Consider the following 22932-nt stretch of genomic DNA (forward strand, 5'->3'; position numbering starts at 1 on the left):
ACAAAGGAAAGAAAAAGTACACCAACAAATTTTGTAGTTTTTTTTTTTTATACAGGTATAATACATTTAGATAATAACACCGACGAAATCTGAACTTTCTGATGATTTTCACCATTTTTTTTAACGATTTATCTAAGTGCCTCGCAATCGCAATATTATCGAGGATCACGAGCGTGCAAGAACTTTCAGATTAACTACATTGAACACTGCAGATTCAACGGTGTTCATTTATTTTCTACCTTCGGTAACGCACACACTGTAAATTTAATAGAAAATGTGTTTCCATATCTTCAAATACACTTCAAGGAAAATTTGCTGTACACGGTAACGATGGGCATATATCATATTTATCATTCTTTTCTTTCGATCACAAGGGAAGGCGCAGTGTATCTCATAAATAAAAATTTCGCGTTGGAATGTAGGATGCACGAATTGAAGTAGAGGCGGATGCACTTCTTTTTCCTTTACAATAATACTGAACGATATATTACAATTTATAGTTACAACAATGCACGAATATTTGCGAAATCCTGAGCGCGGGGATATTTGACGAAATCGTGATGTAGTTCGCAGCATTTTTATCCGACGATAAATAACACTTGTGGCCTTGGTGTTGCCGCTATGATTCCTACAAAGATCTCAAACTCAGTATCCGTTCGTTCGCGACTTTTTACGGAAACTAGATGGACATTTAAAATGATTGAAATTTTGATAAAACCCTTTCTTTCTGTAAATACAACGTGACGCGTTTCCGGTAGGCATTACCCACTTTGGACACAATGATTTTATTTACTAGGAACATTGCAAATGTTCTCTTTTTATTTTATATGTTAATTGCTTCGCTTTATTATCATTATTAGAGCAAAAATCTACTAAGGACTTCAGGAAATCCTCGCTTAGAGTCCACGTAGTTCCTGGGATTTAAATTCTCCCGGTTATTTATGCTAAGATGTGATGAGCGCGGGACAAAGTAGGAGAATGTGTACCAACGCGTCATATATTGTTGTATTCTCATATAACGAGTCGAATTGCAAATGAGTACTTTTGCTCGTCAAGCCGCCTTCGGTACGACGCGATCTGAGTTACGATTTGAAGAGCGATTAATGACGTGAATCCCTAGGGTAGAATTCAGCCAGGGTACTGGCTGGAATACGCTTAAGCATCTCCTTGGGGAAGATACGCAGAAGCTGCCAACCAATGTCCAGAGACTCAAAAACTGTACGATTCTCGTAACCACCCTGCGAGATGAAGTTCTTCTCGAATTTAGACAGGAATTCCAGGTACAGAAGATCATCAGGAGTCAAAGCCTCTTCTCCTACGACAGCCTTCATAGCCTGTACGTCCTTACCGATGGCATAACAAGCATACTGAAACGTGAAAAGTTGTATTAGTAGCATTAACTTTCTGAAGATCAAATTTTTAATTTTATGAGAATTAAAGATTTCACAATATTAATGTAAAATACTGATTTAATTTTTCCAAAGTGATTAAGAAACTGTAAGTATAGAAATAATATTAAACTCACCAGTTGATTAGACACGTCAGAGTGATCCTTACGGGTCATGCCTTCACCAATAGCAGATTTCATCAGACGGGATAAAGAAGGCAACACGTTTATAGGAGGATAAATTTGTCTGTTGTGAAGTTGACGATCAATATAGATTTGTCCCTCAGTAATGTATCCAGTCAAATCGGGAATTGGATGAGTAATATCGTCGTTAGGCATAGTAAGGATTGGAATCTGTGTAATGGATCCGTTACGACCCTCTACACGACCGGCACGTTCGTAGATTGTGGCCAAATCGGTGTACATGTAACCGGGAAAACCACGTCGTCCGGGTACTTCCTCTCGAGCGGCTGACACTTCACGAAGAGCCTCAGCGTAAGAGGACATGTCAGTAAGGATGACTAAGACATGCTTCTCGCACTGATATGCCAAGAACTCAGCAGCGGTAAGAGCCAGACGTGGAGTAATGATACGTTCGATGGTGGGATCGTTAGCCAAGTTCAAGAAGAGGCACACGTTCTCCATGGAACCATTCTCCTCGAAGTCTTGCTTGAAGAAACGAGCGGTTTCCATGTTGACACCCATAGCGGCGAATACGATAGCGAAATTGTCCTCATGGGAGTCTAGCACGGACTTTCCTGGTAGCTTTACAAGACCAGCTTGACGACAAATTTGCGCGGCAATCTGGAAATACACGTAGACGGTATTTAAATTATTGTCACAGATACAATTTGATTTTTTGTAATGACATAATGACATAACTTTGAATAACAATCTTTGTAAAAACTTTTTTGACATTTTAAAGAATATAATAATAACCTCGTTATGTGGGAGACCAGCAGCAGAGAAGATGGGAATCTTCTGACCACGAGCAATGGAGTTCATAACATCAATAGCTGAGATACCAGTTTGGATCATTTCCTCAGGGTAGATACGTGACCATGGGTTTATAGGCTGCCCCTGAATGTCCAAGAAATCCTCCGCAAGAATTGGAGGACCCTTGTCAATGGGTTTTCCTGATCCGTTGAACACACGACCCAACATATCCTCTGATACGGGAGTACGTAAGATGTCACCAGTAAACTCACAGAGAGTGTTTTTAGCATCAATGCCCGAGGTCCCTTCAAAGACCTGTACAACAGCCTTGGAGCCAGAAACTTCCAAGACTTGACCTGATCGAAGTGAGCCATCGGCAAGCTTTAACTGTACAATTTCAGCAAACTTAGGGAACTTCACCTCATCCAAAATTACTAGAGGTCCATTTACACCAGACACAGTTTTGTACGCTGAAAAAAGAGGGTATTCCTATTAATGAACAAGTCTTAACGATAAGCTTTTAAATATTTAATAGGTATAAGTTTCACATACAATTAATTCTCTAAATCAATAGCCGTATATTTTATAAAAAAAACATTGTTATTCAAAATGTATAAGCACAGCTTGGTTGTATTTATAGATCACAGAAATACGGGTTACGCCCAGTTTTTCAAATCCACGTTATTTAGAACTTCTCATTATGAAATAATTACAGCATTTATTATAAACTAGTAATTGGCAATAACTGCTGTTCTTATTTCAAAAAATGATATACTATATGAAATCAAAACAGTACACGAGAGCATGTATTGTTGACATATCAGTTAACGATGCAAGATTACATAATGTCTTTTTGCGATTTCTGTAATTAAGATGAAAATAATCGATATGAATGTATGAACACTCCAATATATCTTGTTATACGAAAAAGGAACGACCCCTCCTGATCATCCGAATGTCTGATGGAGGTTCGTCGTCTGCAGTCACATGACATTCTGAAACCGCTTCCAATATCTTAATTTTTATTGAGTTTTTATAAAATCTGACACCAAAATACAAACGAAAATAATAAAAGGAAACAATTAAAGGGGTTTTCGATACTTGACAGTTAAAGCAATCAAGGATAAAAGTAAAATTTGTAGAATCAGCTGACCCAGTTGCGCATTGATCAAGTGCTACGCCCACTTCGGTGGGTCTTTGGGATGTCTAAATTCTTTTATATCTTCCAATAGATTTTCATACAAATTACACAAGAAAACTTACTGAGACGAGGTTGAGAGATGAAATCTCGAGAAACAGCGAGAACGTGTTCCTGGACGGCCTGACGGGCCCCAATGGTTTTAGAGTACATCTTGTCGGATCGTGTTGTGTGCCTGTGCTCTGCGAAGTCCGCCGAACAGCAGAAAGCAGCGACTGGTTCTTAATGATTGCCACTGCGCCAACAAATAAGGATAGAGTCTGCTTTTGAAAAGTGGGGGAGACAAAGATGGAACTAGAGTATCTAACACCACGGAGATGCTGTTAAAGTTCACTGCAAAATTGTATATTTAATATTTAATACAGCTCTAGGGTTTTTTATGAGATTAATAATCTTAAATAGAAAGGTAAATTTATGTAAAACGCTTTTGACTTAAATATACTGTTATCTTACACTTTGTATCAGACAGAGATAAAATCGAAGATAGAAGAAGGACAGAGGAAATACAAGAGAAAGATGGCTAGAGGCACGTGAGATCACGTGGCCTCAACTTCGTGATCGTTACACATATGTCAGATATACATATAGTATTTATAAGATTTATTAGATCTTTTATGTTATTAGAAATATTATTATAATTAAGTTTTATAACAAATATTCGTATCTGAGAAGAAAATGAATATTATGGGTGGTCAGTTGACAAGCATCGACTCACGTGGTTTTAAAATTAAAAAATGGCGGCTCATTAAGTGTCGTTTAAGGGTTTTTTAATACGAAATTATTATCGGTATGCTTAAATAGTATATACTACTGCATAGAAATAAAAGTTTAATGGGATATTAATTAAATCTTACATTATTATATTTTTATAAGGCTATTATATAAAAATTGAAGGTGATATACGGATTATAGTCTTTAAAACTCTCTCATTTTAAGAAAAAACCCTGGACTGCTGGATAAGAGCCAGATACCAAGCCATATACAATTATAAGCCTGAGTATTAATATTGAAAAGAAAGGAAACTAAATGAGTATTGCGTATATGAAACATGCATCTGCAACTTATAACCAAAACAACATACAAACACGACAGCCATCTCTTAGTGAAACTATGTACTGTAATGAATTGAAAATAAAATCCACGTATACTTATGCGCCAAAGAATGATTTTGCGTCCCTAACCTGAATATACAAGGCAATAATCAAGCATGCGCAAATAAAAAGTGGGAATACATTTGCATAATACGCTCTATCAAAATTATAAATTAATAGTTTGGGGGCATATGAGAAAAATGTGTAGCCGGGATCCCGATGTAGACGACGCGGCCCTGAGTAACGAATGTTGAGGGGACGCAAGCGTGCCTGGATTTGGTTCTTTACTCAACACGCAGAACGCCTTCGTCCCTCGGTCGGACAGTTAGTCGGAGAGACAATTGGTGACGTCCTCTCGGGAGTGTTGACCCATATACATTTTATTTCCCGCCCTCCAATATTCAACTTCAATTAAACAAAAAATATAACCAGTGTGTGAAATTGCAACAAAAACGAAAATGGCAGCTCTTAAACGAATGACGAGCCTTACCAAGGCACTCTCGACGTCCTGGTCTTATCGCCTTCAGATGCCCAAAACTTACTTCACTTATGTGAACGAGCCAGCAATGCCAATTCCGAATAGAGAACCTCATTGGGTTCAAACAGCCGACGAAGCCATTGAACAAGCTAAATTAAAGTCAGGTAAGTAACTGTTATACAGGACTTTGTTCCATGTGCCACCATCGATTTATAGCTACGTCATACTATTCACTGGATACCCGGAAGAAGTTTAATTTATCAATCGTTTTTTTAGTTTATATTTATATTTTTTTTTAATGTCAAAAGTGAAAGATGAGAAACATCTATAGGATTAAAGTTCAACCTTTTGCTGTTCTTCTAGAGGATGGTAGAACTTCATTATTGAATTTATCAGTCATATCCAGTAAATTGACACCATGAAATGGCAGATTTCTGATAAGGAATATCCTAACGTTAATTTTAGTCAATTACGAAATTACAAAATACGATCTACTCAGGATTTAAATAGCAGATAATATGGGTCTAACATTATAAATATAATATCATGATCAATGTAAAATATATCTGCAATATGGCCGAAACATAGCGACCTAATCTAAGTATAGCGGAATAAAAAATCTATAATTGTCGATGTTCTAATATTAACAACTTTTACAACAAATTTTTTGAAATCGTCTATAAATTACGTTATTTTCCTCCACTAAAAATAGAAGTTAAATTTGCTTCGAATCATTTATAACGGATAATGACATTCATCACAAGTCTACAGAAATATCAAAATCATTTTCTTTTATAAAAAATTTATCATCAATAGAGGTTCGTTATATAACAACAGCAGCAATAGCGTATATAACGTATATAAATTAACAACGATTAACTACTAGAAGCCAGTCGGAAGTATAGAAAGGACAAGCAGCTTGCTGCGCCGTTTTCATTGCTTCACAGAATATGCGTTGTATATTAAATATTATAATAACTTTCATGTCCAGCATACAATATATTTTTATATGTCTCTCATTAGCATGTCACCGCGTTGATAAAAATCAAGTAAATATTGGCGCAGGTTGATAACTAAATTACGTACATAAACAATCCATGCTGTCATCGTTCAAGTGTTTTACAAACTATGTTAACGATATAATTAATTTTGCAAAACTGATGAGATCTTATCAAAATTTAACATGAAGTAGAAAATATTGTTTACTGATTTGATATTATAGTTGAAAATAAAAAAAAACGATTCCATTTTTACAAACTGGTAGCGAAATAGACGTCCTTTGCGAGGTACCAGAACGCTTCGCATTGATGGCTACAATAATGGTGTCAATAACACAATTTATATATATCTTTGTTGTGCATTTCGGTATATAATAACAATTATATGCGCAATCTATATATATATGAATATATTTAGTCACGTAGTTGGAATTTAAATATAGTTTGTTGGCAGAAGTCGTGGAATCTTGCTGGAGTATCTATTATAAACAAAGAAATTTTCATCTAAGAAAAAGAGCTCAATTGTGTAATCTCTTTACAAGTAAAATGGATTTATAGGTGCTATTGTTCCATGACTTGCAATATAAAAGTTATGTAGTAAAGCTTTCATTTTATTAGTGCATCTACTACACGTATCTAGAATAGAATGTTGACCTAGATGCTTTTGCGATTAGTTTTTAACAAAAGACGCGACTTGTATCAAAAGAAAAAAAGATGGAATATATGAGACTTATGATTGCCTACGAACGACGAGCTTGTTTCTATTGAAGGAATTCAAAATGTTTGGGAAAACAAAACATATATTTTAATGGCCAAAGAACAATTTCGATAATTTGAAAAGTTATCAAACATTGACGCTACACTTGTTATTAAAAACAATATCCGAATACGTTAATCTTGATATTTGGTATATTGAACGTTATATTACGCTGCATTACACAATCTGTAGATCAAATTTGTACAATAATCATTATTAGTTTTTTTTATCAAACGTGTGCCAAATTGTGAAAGTGGAACAGTATAAACTGAGGGAGCTTATATTTGTTACACATATTGTGTAAAAGATCCGAGCAGATTTTAATACTGATACAGTTTTACCAAGGAGTAAATACATTTTTATTAGCTATTACATATACTTTATACATATTGTTATTGTAACGAGTGCATCATTTATAGATAGAATAATGCACCATTAATAATTTCTTATCAAATTCTAAAGACTATGTACACATTTACACTATATTGTCTTTTATTATTTTTACGCCAAAACGTATCAATTTTCTGATTACGTTCAACCTATAGTCTTCTCTTATTCTGAAATAATACCCAACACTTTGGGAGGGTAAAGTGGTGAAGACCCACGATGTCTGAAGCAATTGAATGAAGCCTATGACAATAAATAATTTTGAAAAATATTCATCATGCAAGAGTCCAACATGTTCTTACAATATTGGTTCGATTGCGACAGATAAATTTAGCTAATGAAAAAAGTACGCTCAGACTGAACCTAATAAAATATGTTGATATTTATTTTAGGCATTTTCGAAAGGTATTGGCCGACTAGATCTTTAGTAAGAAATTATTTATGAACAAACAATTTTTTCAAAGTCATTAAAATTTAATATGATCTTAACTACCAGAAAATATTAGTTGCAAATCGATAATGTTACAATTTTCTAGTCGGGTATACATATAATACGTAAATGGTGTTTGATAAATATTAGATCTTTGAATACAAATTTTTAACAATGCCTTGTGTAACTGTTAATTTGTGTTTACTAAAATGTTGATTAAGTTTTATATTATTGCGTTGCATATTCGCTAAAGCATATTGTCTCGGAGGAATTTAAATTACATAATGGGTGTGATGGTTGAGGCGAGTTGTAAACGAATACAACTATGTATGTGTATAGAATTATGTGTTATCGAACTCTGAATATCAATTTCATTCTTTGAATAATCTTCACAATAATATTTATTATATTTTCGTAGTGTGGACTTTGTTCTCGTGCTGTAAACTTCATAATATATATATATTTATAGACTCAAAATTAGGCAGATTTAAAATTTTTCATAATTCGTTTACAAATGATATCTTCTTATCCAATTCTGTTTAGTATCAAAGTTCACTTGTCGTGTATCATGACAAATACAACTGGCTAGTAAAGAGATAATATACATATGTATGTATGTATCAATCTTGTGACGCAATTTATGTGCTGTTTTGTACGCATTGATGCGGTATGCAGCTACGTGAGAGATTTTTCTCGTTATAAATTAAAGATGGAATGAATACCCGACTGATACAGTTGTTTATCTTAGAATAAGCAAGGCCATTAACTATTACTATTTTGACTCATATATCAGCATTTGATGCATTTGATAAATACAGAGTATTTATCTTATATAAATAATTCCATTATTTTTAGTAAAGACCAGAGTCTTTATATGAAATTAAGAGATATATATTGAATACTGGATTGAATAATAATGAATTGGCTGGTAAATATTGTCATTCTTTTCAGATAATGTGATATTCGTTCAAGGAGCAGCTGCAACTCCTGTTGAGCTACTTCGGGCATTGACAGATTATGGAGTGAAGACAGATGTGAGAAATGTGCGACTATTTCATATGCACTTAGAAGGAGAGGCTCCTTTTGCTAAGAAGGAAAATGCAAGTATGTTAATGATACTATAGTATTTTATGTAAGATGTGTTGCATAATTATCTTACAGCAACGACAGTTACAAAGTTTATTCAAGGGAAACTTAATTGCTAACAGTAGACTCAGTGTGCAATGTACTGTAACTAAAAACACAGATGCTACGTATAATTCACTTTTTTAAAGTAAGACGCTTCCGTCATATCCAGAGCACTTCAAATCGATCAGCACATTTATTGGAGGCAATGTACGAGCTGCAGTGAATGACGGACGAGCAGATGCAATTCCAATATTTCTCCACGAAATTCCACGTTTGTTCAATAACAGAATAGTCGTACCTGACATTGCACTTATTCAGGTGTCTGAGCCAGATGAGAAGGGTTACTGTTCACTAGGTACTAGTGTAGATTGTGTACGATCAGCCATCATTAACTCAAAAATCATTGTGGGTGAGTTGAAAAAATTCTTCTTGTAGAAAGTATCTATAAAGGTTTGTTTCTGGCATGATAAAATAAAAGATTTTTATTCCTGCAGCGCAAGTAAATAAGCACATGCCAAGAACCTTTGGCGATGCTGTAGTTCACAGCAGTCATTTTGATATTGCGGTAAGGCATCACTCACCTCTGCCTGCTCATGCAGTCAAGCCGTCTAGTGATGTGGAAAGAAGAATTGGCGAAAATATCGCTAATAATTTAGTCGATAATGGAGCCACTCTGCAGTTGGGAATTGGTAGTATCCCAGATGCTGTTCTAGCTTCGCTAGATGGTCACAAGGATTTGGGTATCCATAGTGAAATGTTCAGTGACGGAGTAGTGGATCTGGTAAACAAGGGATGCATTACCAACAACAAGAAGAAAATGCACCGTGGACGTATCGTAGGATCATTTTGCGTGGGCTCTCAGAAGCTCTACGACTTTATGCATAACAATCCATTTATTGGTACGATCAATATGTAATATACATCTTCTTTGTTCAAACAACATATATTTATATGGAAAAACGCAGGAAGCTTTGCTACTGTATAAATATTCACGGGTAACCATGTTTGTTCTTTAGAGATGTTAGTGGTGGACTACGTGAATGATCCAAGAATCATTGCTAAACAACCAAAGATGACTGCTATTAATTCTTGTATTGAGGTTGATATCACTGGTCAAGTTTCTTCGGACAGTATTGGAACAAGGATGTACTCTGGATTTGGTGGACAGGTTGATTTTATTACTGGAGCTGCAATGGGTGAAGATAATCTTGGCAAGCCAATTATTGCACTTCCTTCTACGACCACGAAAGGAGTTAGTAAAATATCACCTGTGCTTAAGTCTGGTGAGTATAATAAAACGAATTTAAGGAATTTTCATTATGTTCCTTTCTATATTGTTTGCGTTCCTTGATAATTAATAATGCTATTGCTTCATTCAGGTGCTGGTGTTGTAACATCAAGAGCACTTGTTCGCTACATTGTAACGGAACAAGGAATTGCAAGTCTCTTCGGCAAATCTTTGGCTCAACGTGCATACGCTCTGATACAGATAGCGCATCCTGATCATCGAGAAGAATTGGAGAAAGCTGCTTTCGAACGTTTGAAAACGATGCCCGAACCTTAAGCTTCGTACATATGTGAAAGGCCTAAAATCCATAGCATTTTATAATAGTCGCTCCTCTAACAAAATGCCATATGTATATTTAAGGAGCCACTATTATCTCTTCTTTCTTTTGGAAAACAATCGTTCCACTCTACAAAGGAATATGAGATGACATTGTGAAGAAGAGTCTATTACTAGATCAGTGCCATTAGAATAATATCTACGTGAAATTGGTGTTAAAACTCGAAAAATATAAGTAACGAACTTCAGAACAGCCAGTGAATGGATTAACTAAGAGAAAGTATGTGAGGGATTAATATTGCTTGGAAATAGTATCTTTTATAATGTATTTATCTACGTTCCTTTTGTATAAGAAGGTCGTGCGTTGGGCCGAGACGTATTTTATTTTTAATGAAATATAGTATTAAGATTAACAAGTTATTATTATTTCACCAGGTAAATACCTTCATCTCGTCTTATACAAATTCCTATAGAATAGAATTTGTAAAAATAGTGTTGATTATAAAATTCACACATGTACCAGGCACCACAGTCAAACTTATTCTTCATCAAGGAAAAACGGACAGTCGCAAGAATGCGACGCGAGCCCAATTGCCAATCGTGGAGATGGCAACGGATTTTATATTGATTAATTGACATATGTATTCCAAATGTACCGTTTAGATAATATATCATTCAAATTCTAATGTGATCTTCAACGACACATATCGCTCGGCGATTAAAATTCGCAGTTAACGCAACGTGTCGTCTCGTTGCGCCAAAAGATCATAAAACGTTAAATAACGAAAAAAAAAACGGGAAAAATGTTCCGTAGATTTGAGGCAGGAGTCGATAGAATTCGAGCATTGAAACCATTTAATCTATGCGGTGTTAGATACTTACGTGAACCCTGTCAACCTTTAAAACGTTGTCCAAGATGGGTATGCGTAGAAGATGCTGTAAAAATCATCAATTCCGGTAAAAATAATTTCATTTTCACAGTCAATTGTAAATAAGGAAAAACTATTCTTTCAGAGCACCTTGTATTTATCCAGGGTAGTTCAGCTACACCGATGGAATTAATACGAGGTATGACAGAGCATGGAGTCTGTAATAATTTACGTGGTGTACGACTATTACATATGGGTTTGGAGGGAAGTGCCCCATTTGCTAATCCGGAATTCGAGAGTACTGAAGTTTGATTGAATTCTACTCTCATCCTCTATGAATATTAGAGACTAAGAAACTCTTCTTTTAGAACATTTTAGATCTGTCAGTTTATTCATTGGTTCGAATTTGCGCGAGGCGGTGAACGAAGGACGAGCAGATTACATACCGATATTTCTACATGAAGTACCGAAGCTGTTTTTTGAGAAGAGAATTAATCCTGATATAGCACTGATCCACGTCAGTGCTCCTGATTTTCGGGGATATTGTTCACTAGGTACTAGCGTGGATTGTACTCGTGCTGCTGTTTGCACGGCAAAAGTTATCATCGGTCAGTCTATAATTGTGTCAGTTAAACACCCTTTTTTATATCGCTATGTTCAATATTTATTTTAATAATTTAGCTCAAGTAAATGAACATATGCCAAGGACATTTGGGGATGCTGTCATTCACTGTAGCCATTTTGATTGGGCTGTAAGATATGATTGTCCATTGCCTTGTATTGCTGGAACTCCACCTACAGATATCGAACAAGAAATTGGCAAGATTATTGCCACTCGACTTATTGAGGATGGAGCAACCCTACAGATGGGTATTGGTAATATACCAGATGCGATATTGTGTGCATTGGGCAATCATAAAAACCTTGGGGTACATACTGAAATATTCAGTGATGGAATGTTAGACCTTGTTGAGAAAGGATGTATCACTAATAAGAAAAAGATAAAGCATCGAGGTAGGGCAGTCAGTACTATGGTGCTTGGCACTAAGAAACTCTATGACTATGTGCATAATAATCCATTTGTTGGTGAGTTTTGCAAAATAAGAAATAATTATGTAGCAATAAAATTTTGCTCATACTGTTTTATGTAATTGACGTGATTCTTTTCGTTAAATGTGCATAGAAATGCTGGGAATCAATTACGTTAATGATCCACGAGTAATTGCGATGCAACCTCGAATGACAGCCGTAAATTCCTGCATTGAAATGGATATTACTGGCCAAGTGTGTTCTGACAGTCTTGGAGTTAAGATGTATTCCGGTTTTGGTGGACAGCTAGATTTCATTCGAGGTGCAGCAATATGCCATGATGGTCGGGGGAAAGCAATTATAGCATTCCCTTCAGTAACCAGTAAGGGAGAGAGTAAAATTCAACCGGTCCTAAAGCTAGGTATGTCTTAAGAAACATTAGGATTAAATTTAATTGGATACTTAATTGAAAATCTTTTTAATAGGTGGTGGTGTGGTAACAACTAGAGGTCATATACATTATGCTGTTACGGAACATGGGGTAGCTCAGCTTTTTGGTAAAACTCTTCGACAGAGAGCAAATGCACTTATTCAAATTTCACATCCGGATCATAGAGAATGTCTCGAGAAAGCTGCATACGAACGACTAAAGACAATGCCAACCAAATATTTATGATTGCACAAAAAATATTGATTTTCTAGAAGTGAATTATAACTATTTGTAATCATAAGGGACGTAACAGTGATTACATAACCGGGATTGAACCGCGGTTGTTCTTTATGATACTAGCAGATAGATGCTCATTTAAAAAAAGGCAATTAATTGATTTGGGCGAAATTCTAAAACTTTGACAAAAACCTCGTCTCTTCGATGTAATGATACAGAAAAAATAAGTTTCATTGGAGGTAAATAACGCTGATTCTGGAAATATGTTTCATCTTACGCTCAATTATTCTAATTGATAATACAACAGTAGTTCCTCTTTTCTGTTTTTTTTTTACAAAATAATCTTTTTACAAGAACAATTAGAACAAACAAAGGATCGCCGTATTTATACAGTAAGATAGTTTAAAATAATAATGAAAAAATCGAAAATCAATGTAAAACCAAATGTAATGACAAGTTTATAATGTCCTTTATTGGCAGCAAACATTTGGACAAGCATTTGTTTTGTAAAGTGTTTTTGTACAAGAACAAATATACACTAAATTTTTATAACATATATATATATACACACCTGTATATCGGCGCACGGTATAATTCTTGGGACGTTTCTACGCCCGAATATCTGATAAATGCTCAGTATAAATATTATGTAGTAATTCAATTGTGATAACGTTTATTATCGATAACATCACAGCATCAAACTTTTATCTCATTAATATTCGAAAGTGCACGATTGATAGTATAGGAAAAAAAAAGTGGAATTAAATATCGCAGCACAAACGACAACTGTCGATGAAGCCTGATTCAAAAAAACCTCTCCATAACATTATTTAGACTCTGTAATGAACTTAAAGTTTCTAAATTCTGATAATTTCAGGCAGTAAATTCTGTTATGAAATGTAACAAAAGGCACACGCATACATACAATACCAATATACAATCTATTAAACTTATAGAATCCTAAATGTTTTTCCAATAAGGTTCGCATTTTCAAAAATCTATACCTTCTGGTAAAGTACCTTCTAACCGTCTCCTCTCGACATTTTGGAAATATTCCGTGAAGTCAACGTACGGTTTAATCTTTGCGTTTCTGTCAAGAGGCTTGGCGTCAGGAGGATATATATCTGAGGTTGTAGAGGTTTCTGTGGTTGATGTATCAACATTATCTTCACTTGCTCCTGTTCCAGTGCTGGAATAATCCTCGTCAGGTAGGGTTGTAATCGGTGCAGTCTGGACTACTGGATTGAATCTGACGGAGGGAATAGTGGGACTCTTTAATGCATGCGGAAGAGGAAAATTGAAGTTGCGAACAAGCAACGTTATATCATCCCGTTTTCCTGTGGTTAAAGTATTTTGAGAATTACTCATGTTGCTGTCATGATGAATTCGTACAACCTTGTCGACTACGGCTTGTGCTACTCCTGTTAAGGTTGACTGTACTCTGAACTGAAAATTATGTATTATGTGTATTTATCTTTTGAATATTTATTGCAATATTAGTTTTATTTTTCGACGCATAATTACCTGCTGTACAGCCATTTGGGCTAAGTCTTTATTCACTTGATCGGATTTAGTAGCTTCTTCTAATGACTTGTAAAGACCCCGTGACATTAGTAATAGAAATCTACATGAATCGTCAAGTTCTATACCACCACTGATTTCTGGTTCTGCTATTATAGGTTCTGCTGTTGCTGATGCTAGTTCTTCAAACTCTCTATATCCTCCTTTGACTAGATAATTTCCTAAACACCGTGTGTTCTCCTGATTTCCCAGGTGGGAACCTTAAAAAAAGTAAATCATACCTTAAATATGTAGTTGTTTGATCTGTGTATGTATAGTTTTAATTGTTTATATTTACCCTGTCGAATAGATTCAATATCTAAACCCAATTGGGAGAGACGTAAGAGTTCATCCTCATTTCGTAAGTCATGATCAGCACTCAATTGAACAACTCTGAGTACCTGATTGCTATCAGTTTTGCAAAGCAAAGCCCTACTGTCACCAACATTTGCAACGTATAATCTGCCTCCGTAGATCAGAGCCACTACTGCACTTGTACCAGCAGATATTTCACAATTCAAGGAATTAAGTTTATTGACCTGTAAATCATAGGATTGACAATGTCATTCTTTTCTGCGAACGGCGCATATCATATTTTGTTGTGCTATTTGTACCAGATGTGGAAATTTTTGGTATGCTTCATAGGAATTTAAGCCATCAGGAATATCAAATTGTAAACTTGTACGCTCAGCCAAGAGATCACCTATTGAGTCCAAATAACCCCTCTCTACTGTGATAAATGCCTGTCTGCAATAAACATAATGTAAATTTTTTACTCAATTATGATTTTTATAGTCCTATGCATTGTGTATTAAGTTTAATAACAATATTACCTAAGAACTTCCTTTACTTCTTCATCAGTTGTTTTACCATTGAGTTGTCCCAGTAGAATTTCTGCAGCCATGCGTTGTAAGGCAAAGTTTGCTGCTTTGGTACCTTCGTGCCCATCGAATACTCCATACAGAAATGTAGAATCATCATAGCGGCAGTGGAAACTTCGATCCTCAAATGGATGTTCCTCTTGACGGTATCCATCTTCTCGATATATTTGGTTTGTTGAAAACCCAACACCTACACCGATGCATGGATAAAGAACCGTGCTAGTATATAATTCAATATAAAATTTATAAAGAAAACATGGTTCAATTTTTCTTATGTATATGATACATTCCAATAGTGTTTGATATGATATATATAAACTATGATCTAAAGTTTAAAAATCTTATATCATTGATTTCCCAAAATTTTTTTGATTTTTTATCAAACAAAATGAAAAGATAGTATGTATGAATTAACAAATCGTGCAAAACTGCATTAACAGGAAAAAAACGAACATTACTTTTAAAATATGTAAATTGGATGTGTCAGGTTAGTTTCCTTGCACTGTCAATCAAGTAAACAATAGAAACTCACCAGATTGTTTGCAGACTGGTAAATCATCCGTCCAACTGTGCTGAGCATCTTGAAATGACATCAAACTAGGCCTTTCTGCCCTGGCAGGCATTTTTCGTGTTGTTTCACAAGAAATACTTGACACAACATAAAAGCACCCCTACATGTTTTAAGCAACAAAATGTGAAGTCTATAAAACGTTTTACCGATTCAGTGTGATATGAGAAGAAATTCATAATACCGACTACGTGACCATCGCTATCTTCATGAATACTGAATCTTTAGACATTTTTTTATATGCGAAGTAAAATATCTTGAATGTGCAATTGACTGTGCTTACAGGATTAATAATATTTATTCATAACGAGTTATGAATTACGATCAAGATTTTTCTATAATATTTGTACAATTATTCCTGACGTTTATGCATTTAGAATTGTTGATTGTACTTTTTAACTGGACCATTATTTTATCATACTTTCCACACCATTAACAACATCATGGCCATCTAATTTATCCAAACGTCTTGCCAAATCGTCTGTTACATACGCTGAAAATGATCTCTTGCTTATATTTTCCATAAACCTGTAGATTATTTAATATGAATAATAAAATAGTTCCAATAAAAACATGGGTAAGAGACTCGTAAAGATAATAAGTGTACTTTTCTAGATTGTAGAGCCTTTCGATTTCTTTTTTTATTCTCTCCACATGTTGTTGCCTTGAGGAGTTTAAAAAATTGGCCAAGTCATCTGAATCCATTTCCGCAAAAGGAATACCTAAATAGTAATATTTCTATACTTGGAGAATTCAGAGAAGATTGTTTAATCGTCAAGCTACACTTTGATAATTTCATCCAAAAGCGATTCAGATTACATGTCGATAATTTAGAGATATAGTGATTCAAAGTTACTCGGCGGTTCTAAATCTTCAGTGAGTTTAGCAGCGATCTCAGGATTTGAAGGTTTATCTATCGCATCCATTTTGAATAGCTGCTCCAAAGGAAAAGGCTCTGTGCAGGGACTTGGACCTCTTGATACCATTTCGTTATAAGTTAAACTCAATATTTTCTGAGTATTTGTGTATTTTAAAGCGTTTCGGTCATCCATAGCACACGTTTTTGAACAGGATTTACCTGTTTTCTTCTTCGTACTAGTGGAAAACTGTTACAAGAAATGGCGTCCACGCGTAATGTTAGATTGATACAGTAATTGAAAAAAATGCATAATGTGTTCATAAAATAGTGGGCATAGTCATCGACACTGTACCAATCGTGGAAGCTTCATAAGAAATCATATTTTTGTCTGTGTTGCACACAGTGTATGACCGTAAGACTTTTCCGCGACTAGTGCAGTGCTGACGACTGAATCCACTACCTAATAACAAATTTCAATAGGGCGAATTATTATTAAAGAAAATATATTAACACATTTATTACTGCTGGAATATGTACCGCATTAGTTTTGTCCTGACTTGTCTTCTTTTCCTCAATATCATGTTCTAAAATATTGGCCTCGACTATATTATGCCCATCGTCTTCAGGTACCTCATTATAATCTTTTTTTGATACCATATCAGTGTCTTCTTGTGGTATGTCAGACTGTGTTTGAATCTTTGGATTAACCTCCCGTTCTGGTTCCTGCTTCGTTCCAAGATTTGCGTATTGTTCAATAAGATTGTCTTGAATTGCTTGTATGCAAATATTTACATCTCCTGCGTATGTACCTTCTGCATTTTTTAAATCCAACAGAAACCTTAGACACCAGTGGAGTTGTGGTATTCCTACATTAAAATATCGACGTAATTGTCGTATGTGATGAAATCATAGCTGTAAATGTTGCCTACCAATATATTTCTTCTCCTTATGAAAGAGCATCCAAATAACACCGAAAACGTGATCCTGGTAAAGCCAATATGGTGGAAGCATGGCTGACATTACTGCACCGCGTGATGGATATTGAGGAATTTTGAATGAGTATAAAAGTGGCTGAATATCCAAGGTGTCATCAACAATTTTGATTTCAGTCTTGGCATTTTCTTCAGTTTCTTTTTCGACACTGGATTTTGTCAAAGTACGTATTTATTATTCATAAATTCATAAATACTCAAAGCACATCCTTTAAAATTTTGTATAGTCTTTTACACATCATTTTGCTGCTTGATAACCTGCTCCGATCCTGCCTTGTTGGGAGAATGAACAGAAAGTCCTGACGTTCTTGAACTCGTGGAATTCATTTTGCTAAACTATGTGTATTACTTAATTTTTTTTTCTTAATTTTCTACAATCATTTCATTCTGTACACAAAAATTTATTACAGGAATTTAAAGGGGTTATAGTAATCAGGACGCTTTCATGTTCGGCCAAAAAAGAAGTAACATGAAGTTTCTCAGAACGTGACGTTAGAAAAACAAACATTCGTTACATGCATGTTTTTCGAATAATAATGAAGTACCACAGTTATTTTTTGGTATACAGCAAATTAAAAGAATTTCTTTTAAATACTGATCTTCTTTTCATTTTATTTCTTTACTTAAAAGTGAAATTTCTTACAGATTACAGGGTCAAGAGCCATACAGAAATTTTGAGAAATTTGAATCAATTAATAAGGTCACTTATTTGTATATCATCATTCTCATCCTCGGGATTATCACGTGTATATACAGGTGCCGCAATTTTTCCTATTTTCTTAAGATTTCCCAGAATCTTGAGTAACTGACCGATATTTGGCGGATAACAACCGTCCTGTTTTAAATTTCGAAAATATTCTTCAGTGTGGCTAACATGTTCAGCAGTGATATCCTTATACGTATGCTGTGCCATCATCATCACGGTACTGATAGCAACACTGCACATTTGCACCTAATATACAAATCTGTATTCACAAATGGTAAAGAGAATAAAAAAGAATCCTCTGTACAAGAATAAATAAATTTTCACCATATTATTTCTTTCTTCCTCTTTCGTCAATTTTTTATCATGTTGAGATTGCCCATCGTCATTTAACATCTGTCGATTATCAGAAAACTCCCCACCACCTTGAGTTTCTCCTCCGTGAATCGATGCCTGTGCAAAGATACGATATCGGTAGATCTACAATTCGAATTAAATACAATTTCAAAAGAATTCCATACCTTCGTTGACGAAAGTAGTTCACTCTCGTTAAATTCAATTTTTGTTGAATTAGGTGGTGGTTTTTGGACACGTTTAATAAATCCGCCAGGACGTGGTGCAACGTGGAAAAGTTCCGGATGTTTGTTTTTAAGCAAAGCTCCCACTGCACTATTTCTTTTTCCAATCGAGGTGAATAAAGATTGGTCAATTGTACTATGCTTTCTTAATTCAGAGAATTCGCGCGACATCCTCGTTGGCGGTAATTTTAAATTTCAGTTGAATTCAGTAACGAGCCGCGTGAAAGCAATATTACAATCACAACATAAAGAGTCACGAAATTAAGTGTAACTGTACTTTGAGGTTGGGTCAGTTATTTTATATGATTTTTCAAACAAGACATTTTTGAGGTTCACTTTTTGACAGCGAGCCAAAACAAGCAATGACCATCGCTGCCATTATTGTACTATTGGCCATTGAGTTATGAGGATTTTGAATATTGTGGTTTATTTGACATGCATACGCGTTTCGAATACAAAAGGATATTCAGCGTCGTAATACTTTTAAATATATAAATGCTAGTGGAAGGGATGCAGAAATGAGACTGCGAACGTCCCGTTGATGCTGTACATTGATGTCATGTGGTATATCCTATACGTATACAATCTACAATAAGGATTCACCCATCGTGGAGTCATTGACCGAAGAGATTGAATAGCTCATGCACGTAAGTACTGGAAGTTATAAGTGATATTGAGAAAAAAACACGGTAGATGACGACTAGCAGAATGTTATGTAGACAATGATATCCAAAAATCTTTCGTTCAAACGGAACTCGAGAGAATACCGTACGAACACCAAAGTCAGGAATCTTATTGACCTCATACCTTTGAGGTCCAGCCAAAACGTGTTTTCGGACAATCAAATAAAACATAATCACATGCAAAGAGTTTTAAAGCTTCGTGACTCATGAGAGGTATATGGAACCGTATGAAGTGGTTGTTAAATATTTTAATAATTCTTATGAAACAATAACACTCGTAGGTGTATCAAACGACTTCATTAATCACTCCTAGATTAATGTGAGTAACACTGGAATATACGACTCTGATGTTTTTTATCGTACTGGCAAAGCCTCAAGGAATAATTTTACTAGCTGACAGTTGAGCAGACTTACCAACCCTCTTCATAACGAATAATAAATCCCTTGCCAATTTCTCCAACCGACCATACCATATAGAATTATAAACAGCTGCGACACTATCTTCACTATAGAAGTCAAACCAATTGGCAACTAAGACGACAAAGAAGAATTTCAATTGCAAATCAATTATAACAAATATGTTTATTCTATAGTAAAACCTTACCAATTGCAAATACATACGAGAATAATAGTAACAATGAAGTATCGTTCGTTATCCAAGCTTTGACTAACGTATTCGACCTTGCATGACGTAATAAATAGAAAATTCAAAAATAGTCTACTTATCTGTCGTCCGAAGCGGCGTAAATGTCAAAAGCAATATTCCTATCTATGTAAACTCGTTAACCTATTTATCTTCAATTTTGATCGCTTACATGCCACGAGTGTTAGGTACACTGAATTTACCAAATGAATTACAAATTAAGTCGTTTTTAAGAGTTACTCTGACGGTTAAATCACTAGTCTGATATTTACATTAGAAAAAAGCATCTCTTGCTCTAACGGTAATATAATCTTACTTACCATCCTATGCATTCCGTCTAAGTGGAAGATTATGCATATTTGTTAAGAATAATAAAATTGTGTACGAGATGACTCAGATGGCAGTCTCATGACGGTGATGGGTTTTAATCAAATAATTTTTTATCGATTGAACCTTTCGTAATATCCTGGCATCGATAGAATTATGGGCTCACATTATTTATGTTATGGCTATTATTTCAGTCGGTATTTACTCATGGGAGCAAAACTAGTTCTCTGACATCCGTTAATAGCATGACCATAGTCGATTCTTAAATGCGTACGTCTAGATGGCAGATGTATAATTTTGAAAATAATTTCAGCGTCCTTAAGTTCAGGGATAGTATCGTGTTTGATACTATGACTTCTTAATACTAAGAAGCGTAATTACAGAGGTAGGAAAAAATTCTTAGAAATTAATTCGTTAGGTTTAACACTAAACCTACCATCGACAAGTCATTTGAACTTTTTAAAGCAAAAAACACGTTTATAAAAAATTGTCGGTAGGTTTAGTATTAAATAATGATGCCGTGCACGAACATTTTATCCACTCTAGTAGCGAATTTTGTAACGAAGTCGAAGCCTTTATTTTGATATTTAAATTGAAATAATTCAAGTGTAAAAGAGCTCATTACTAGAATATATTTAATGAAGTTCAGGGTTTTTATGCAAATCGGTTAAAATTCCGTGAAAGATGAATTTCTTCCGTAATTCAGAGTGCAGTGCAGTCCGAGTCAAATTCATAAATAATTATAACTCCTATGACACGAATATGCAATTGGAAATGCTTATCCATGAGTTTATGCTTTATAACCATAAAATGACTACCGCTGTTCTTACTATTTCATGAATCATAGGAATTTCAGGTGCACGTGCAATTGCAATCGCATAGCAAGAATCAATTTTGATGTTTACCTGTCACGCGAGTCCTAATGTCACTTATGAGCAATATAATGAAATATAAGCCATCCTACAGTTGATTCAGCAATTTTAATAACAGTTTATGATATGAATCTGATAATAATAAGAATATCATAGAAATTAATTGTGACGATTTAAATAACAGCGTCAAGTATATCATTAATATAAAATTCATTTTCAAATTGTTACGTGACGACATTCCCACAATACAATGAGTAAAATTTGGATAAAAGTCAAATACCTTTTTCATTTATGCAATTCAGGTATCATTAGAATACGTGATAACGATAGTTAATGCCTTTTGATTTTCTAGTAAAACCTCTACATCTACACATAATACCTAAAGCAATTATAATCAGAATGAACAAACCAGATACTGTATTCTTCCTATTCAGATACTATAGTTTGATTAATCCCAAAATTCCTTTCGATGTTATATGTAGTATCTACATTCCAAAGCTAATAATGAAACGTGCTCGTAAAGTATGAAAAAATATTTTTTATTTATTCGTAGTAATACACTCGTTTTATTTTTCGAATATTCATCTTATCAAAGATAATAAATTAGGAATATCATAATTTTTACAAAAATATTATGCAACTGTCTACAATTTACTTGATACCACAAAGTGGTTATTGATGTTCATTGTTATCATCGATGTCATAACCTCTCTAGGTGGATTCTATTAAACAAAAAAAGATATCACCAGGTACTCTTGTAAACCATAGATATAAACGTGACGCAAAAAAACAGTATAGGGGCTTGAAATTGTTAGTTACGGTACCACACCTTAGAACGGAACCTATCTCAATTCCAGCATAGCTCTATCCTTACAAATGTTTCTTGTCGTACCATATACATACCTACGCATAGTCTCCTGACATTAGGCAGGTAGATCGTACTTCGTTCATTCCCTAATTTTCATCGGGTCAGTGACTGTCTGTTAGAGCGAGTCCGAAAGTGGAGTTTGAAGTAGGAGCAAAGCCGGTTTTACCTGATATAAAAAGCATTTAGAAATAAAAATCCCTCGACCTCGAAGGTTTCACAGGAATTCCGAAGGACGCCGAACTCTTGAACACTGAGAAAGAATTTTACATGGACTCAGGTATTTATTCCCCATCGTTCCATAAAGCTATCCAGTTAACAATTCAACGTCGCGCAGTATTCTCTATTTTTTGTTGATCTACTAAGCTTTAACGCTCCCATAATTGTTGCATTTAATTGTGAGAATATAATGGACAGCCGATTTTAGACAGGATGTTGTTATTTCCGTCTGATTATTATGTGTGTAGGGACGATGATTAAAG

General features: G+C 34.8%; 6 protein-coding genes across 11 annotated transcripts; 2 read left to right on the forward strand and 4 right to left on the reverse strand.

The window, feature by feature from the left end:
- Positions 1-17: 17 nt before the first annotated feature.
- LOC107263053 (V-type proton ATPase subunit B) lies at positions 18-3756 on the reverse strand. The gene is made up of 4 exons (XM_015729860.2): positions 3587-3756; positions 2327-2793; positions 1526-2191; positions 18-1367 (listed from the first exon to the last, which is right to left on the reverse strand). The coding sequence occupies exons 1-4, from the start codon at positions 3672-3674 to the stop codon at positions 1101-1103; spliced, it is 1488 nt and encodes a 495-aa protein (XP_015585346.1). The 5' UTR covers positions 3675-3756; the 3' UTR covers positions 18-1100.
- A 1093-nt stretch (positions 3757-4849) lies between these two features.
- LOC107263058 (4-hydroxybutyrate coenzyme A transferase) lies at positions 4850-10767 on the forward strand. Its single transcript, XM_015729872.2, has 6 exons — positions 4850-5254; positions 8614-8766; positions 8960-9199; positions 9285-9689; positions 9807-10073; positions 10170-10767. The coding sequence occupies exons 1-6, from the start codon at positions 5071-5073 to the stop codon at positions 10352-10354; spliced, it is 1434 nt and encodes a 477-aa protein (XP_015585358.1). The 5' UTR covers positions 4850-5070; the 3' UTR covers positions 10355-10767.
- A 147-nt stretch (positions 10768-10914) lies between these two features.
- Positions 10915-13705, forward strand: LOC107263060 (4-hydroxybutyrate coenzyme A transferase). 3 transcript variants are annotated; one of them, XM_015729876.2, is made up of 6 exons: positions 10915-11311; positions 11369-11521; positions 11592-11831; positions 11905-12309; positions 12407-12673; positions 12738-13705. In XM_015729876.2, the coding sequence occupies exons 1-6, from the start codon at positions 11158-11160 to the stop codon at positions 12926-12928; spliced, it is 1410 nt and encodes a 469-aa protein (XP_015585362.1). In that variant the 5' UTR covers positions 10915-11157; the 3' UTR covers positions 12929-13705. The 3 variants fall into 3 exon arrangements, with proteins under 3 accessions (XP_015585362.1, XP_024936192.1, XP_024936193.1); XM_025080424.1 differs by having other exon boundaries at positions 10915-11274; XM_025080425.1 differs by having other exon boundaries at positions 11181-11311; positions 11389-11521.
- Positions 13370-16131, reverse strand: LOC107263059 (TGF-beta-activated kinase 1 and MAP3K7-binding protein 1). Its single transcript, XM_015729875.2, has 7 exons — positions 16113-16131; positions 15893-16031; positions 15313-15550; positions 15094-15226; positions 14778-15018; positions 14444-14700; positions 13370-14365 (listed from the first exon to the last, which is right to left on the reverse strand). Exons 2-7 carry the CDS (start codon positions 15981-15983, stop codon positions 13910-13912), a joined length of 1416 nt encoding a protein of 471 aa, XP_015585361.1. The 5' UTR covers positions 15984-16031; positions 16113-16131; the 3' UTR covers positions 13370-13909.
- A 66-nt stretch (positions 16132-16197) lies between these two features.
- Positions 16198-18251, reverse strand: LOC107263007. 2 transcript variants are annotated; one of them, XM_025080430.1, is made up of 6 exons: positions 18015-18249; positions 17717-17928; positions 17325-17653; positions 16785-17034; positions 16536-16650; positions 16198-16456 (listed from the first exon to the last, which is right to left on the reverse strand). In XM_025080430.1, the coding sequence occupies exons 1-6, from the start codon at positions 18104-18106 to the stop codon at positions 16336-16338; spliced, it is 1119 nt and encodes a 372-aa protein (XP_024936198.1). In that variant the 5' UTR covers positions 18107-18249; the 3' UTR covers positions 16198-16335. The 2 variants fall into 2 exon arrangements, with proteins under 2 accessions (XP_024936198.1, XP_024936199.1); XM_025080431.1 differs by lacking the exon at positions 16198-16456 and having other exon boundaries at positions 16553-16650; positions 16748-17034; positions 18015-18251.
- A 114-nt stretch (positions 18252-18365) lies between these two features.
- On the reverse strand, positions 18366-21036 carry LOC107263063. Of its 3 annotated transcripts, XM_015729882.2 has the most exons (5): positions 20348-21036; positions 20158-20274; positions 19004-19714; positions 18810-18935; positions 18366-18731 (listed from the first exon to the last, which is right to left on the reverse strand). In XM_015729882.2, the coding sequence occupies exons 3-5, from the start codon at positions 19229-19231 to the stop codon at positions 18468-18470; spliced, it is 618 nt and encodes a 205-aa protein (XP_015585368.1). In that variant the 5' UTR covers positions 19232-19714; positions 20158-20274; positions 20348-21036; the 3' UTR covers positions 18366-18467. The 3 variants fall into 3 exon arrangements, with proteins under 3 accessions (XP_015585368.1, XP_024936211.1, XP_024936210.1); XM_025080443.1 differs by lacking the exons at positions 20158-20274; positions 20348-21036 and adding an exon at positions 19868-20115 and having other exon boundaries at positions 19004-19157; XM_025080442.1 differs by lacking the exons at positions 20158-20274; positions 20348-21036 and having other exon boundaries at positions 19004-19861.
- Positions 21037-22932: the final 1896 nt, after the last annotated feature.

This window comes from Cephus cinctus, unplaced genomic scaffold (assembly GCF_000341935.2).
Source record: "Cephus cinctus unplaced genomic scaffold, Ccin1 Ccin1_scaffold0132, whole genome shotgun sequence".
Classification (NCBI taxonomy): domain Eukaryota; kingdom Metazoa; phylum Arthropoda; class Insecta; order Hymenoptera; family Cephidae; genus Cephus; species Cephus cinctus.

Bases quoted from the DNA above. Each gene is read 5' to 3' on its own strand.
- LOC107263053 (XM_015729860.2), bottom strand. From the start codon at position 3,674: ATGTACTCTAAAACCATTGGGGCCCGTCAGGCCGTCCAGGAACACGTT. The intron at 2,794-3,586 runs GTAAGTTTTCTT...CTCTTTTTTCAG, and splicing joins CATCTCTCAACCTCGTCTCA to CGTACAAAACTGTGTCTGGT. The intron at 1,368-1,525 runs GTGAGTTTAATA...TTCACGTTTCAG, and splicing joins CTGACGTGTCTAATCAACTG to TATGCTTGTTATGCCATCGG.
- LOC107263058 (XM_015729872.2), top strand. From the start codon at position 5,071: ATGGCAGCTCTTAAACGAATGACGAGCCTTACCAAGGCACTCTCGACG. The intron at 9,200-9,284 runs GTGAGTTGAAAA...TTATTCCTGCAG, and splicing joins TAACTCAAAAATCATTGTGG to CGCAAGTAAATAAGCACATG. The intron at 9,690-9,806 runs GTACGATCAATA...TTTGTTCTTTAG, and splicing joins GCATAACAATCCATTTATTG to AGATGTTAGTGGTGGACTAC.
- LOC107263060 (XM_015729876.2), top strand. From the start codon at position 11,158: ATGTTCCGTAGATTTGAGGCAGGAGTCGATAGAATTCGAGCATTGAAA. The intron at 11,832-11,904 runs GTCAGTCTATAA...TTAATAATTTAG, and splicing joins CACGGCAAAAGTTATCATCG to CTCAAGTAAATGAACATATG. The intron at 12,674-12,737 runs GTATGTCTTAAG...TCTTTTTAATAG, and splicing joins TCAACCGGTCCTAAAGCTAG to GTGGTGGTGTGGTAACAACT.
- LOC107263059 (XM_015729875.2), bottom strand. From the start codon at position 15,983: ATGCCTGCCAGGGCAGAAAGGCCTAGTTTGATGTCATTTCAAGATGCT. The intron at 15,551-15,892 runs GTGAGTTTCTAT...GCATCGGTGTAG, and splicing joins ACCAGTCTGCAAACAATCTG to GTGTTGGGTTTTCAACAAAC. The intron at 14,701-14,777 runs GTAAATATAAAC...ACTTTTTTTAAG, and splicing joins TATTGAATCTATTCGACAGG to GTTCCCACCTGGGAAATCAG.
- LOC107263007 (XM_025080430.1), bottom strand. From the start codon at position 18,106: ATGAATTCCACGAGTTCAAGAACGTCAGGACTTTCTGTTCATTCTCCC. The intron at 17,654-17,716 runs GTAGGCAACATT...ATTTTAATGTAG, and splicing joins TAAGGAGAAGAAATATATTG to GAATACCACAACTCCACTGG. The intron at 16,457-16,535 runs GTACACTTATTA...AATAATCTACAG, and splicing joins AGGCTCTACAATCTAGAAAA to GTTTATGGAAAATATAAGCA.
- LOC107263063 (XM_015729882.2), bottom strand. From the start codon at position 19,231: ATGTCGCGCGAATTCTCTGAATTAAGAAAGCATAGTACAATTGACCAA. The intron at 18,936-19,003 runs GTATGGAATTCT...ATCTTTGCACAG, and splicing joins AACTACTTTCGTCAACGAAG to GCATCGATTCACGGAGGAGA. The intron at 18,732-18,809 runs GTGAAAATTTAT...TTTGTATATTAG, and splicing joins AGGAAGAAAGAAATAATATG to GTGCAAATGTGCAGTGTTGC.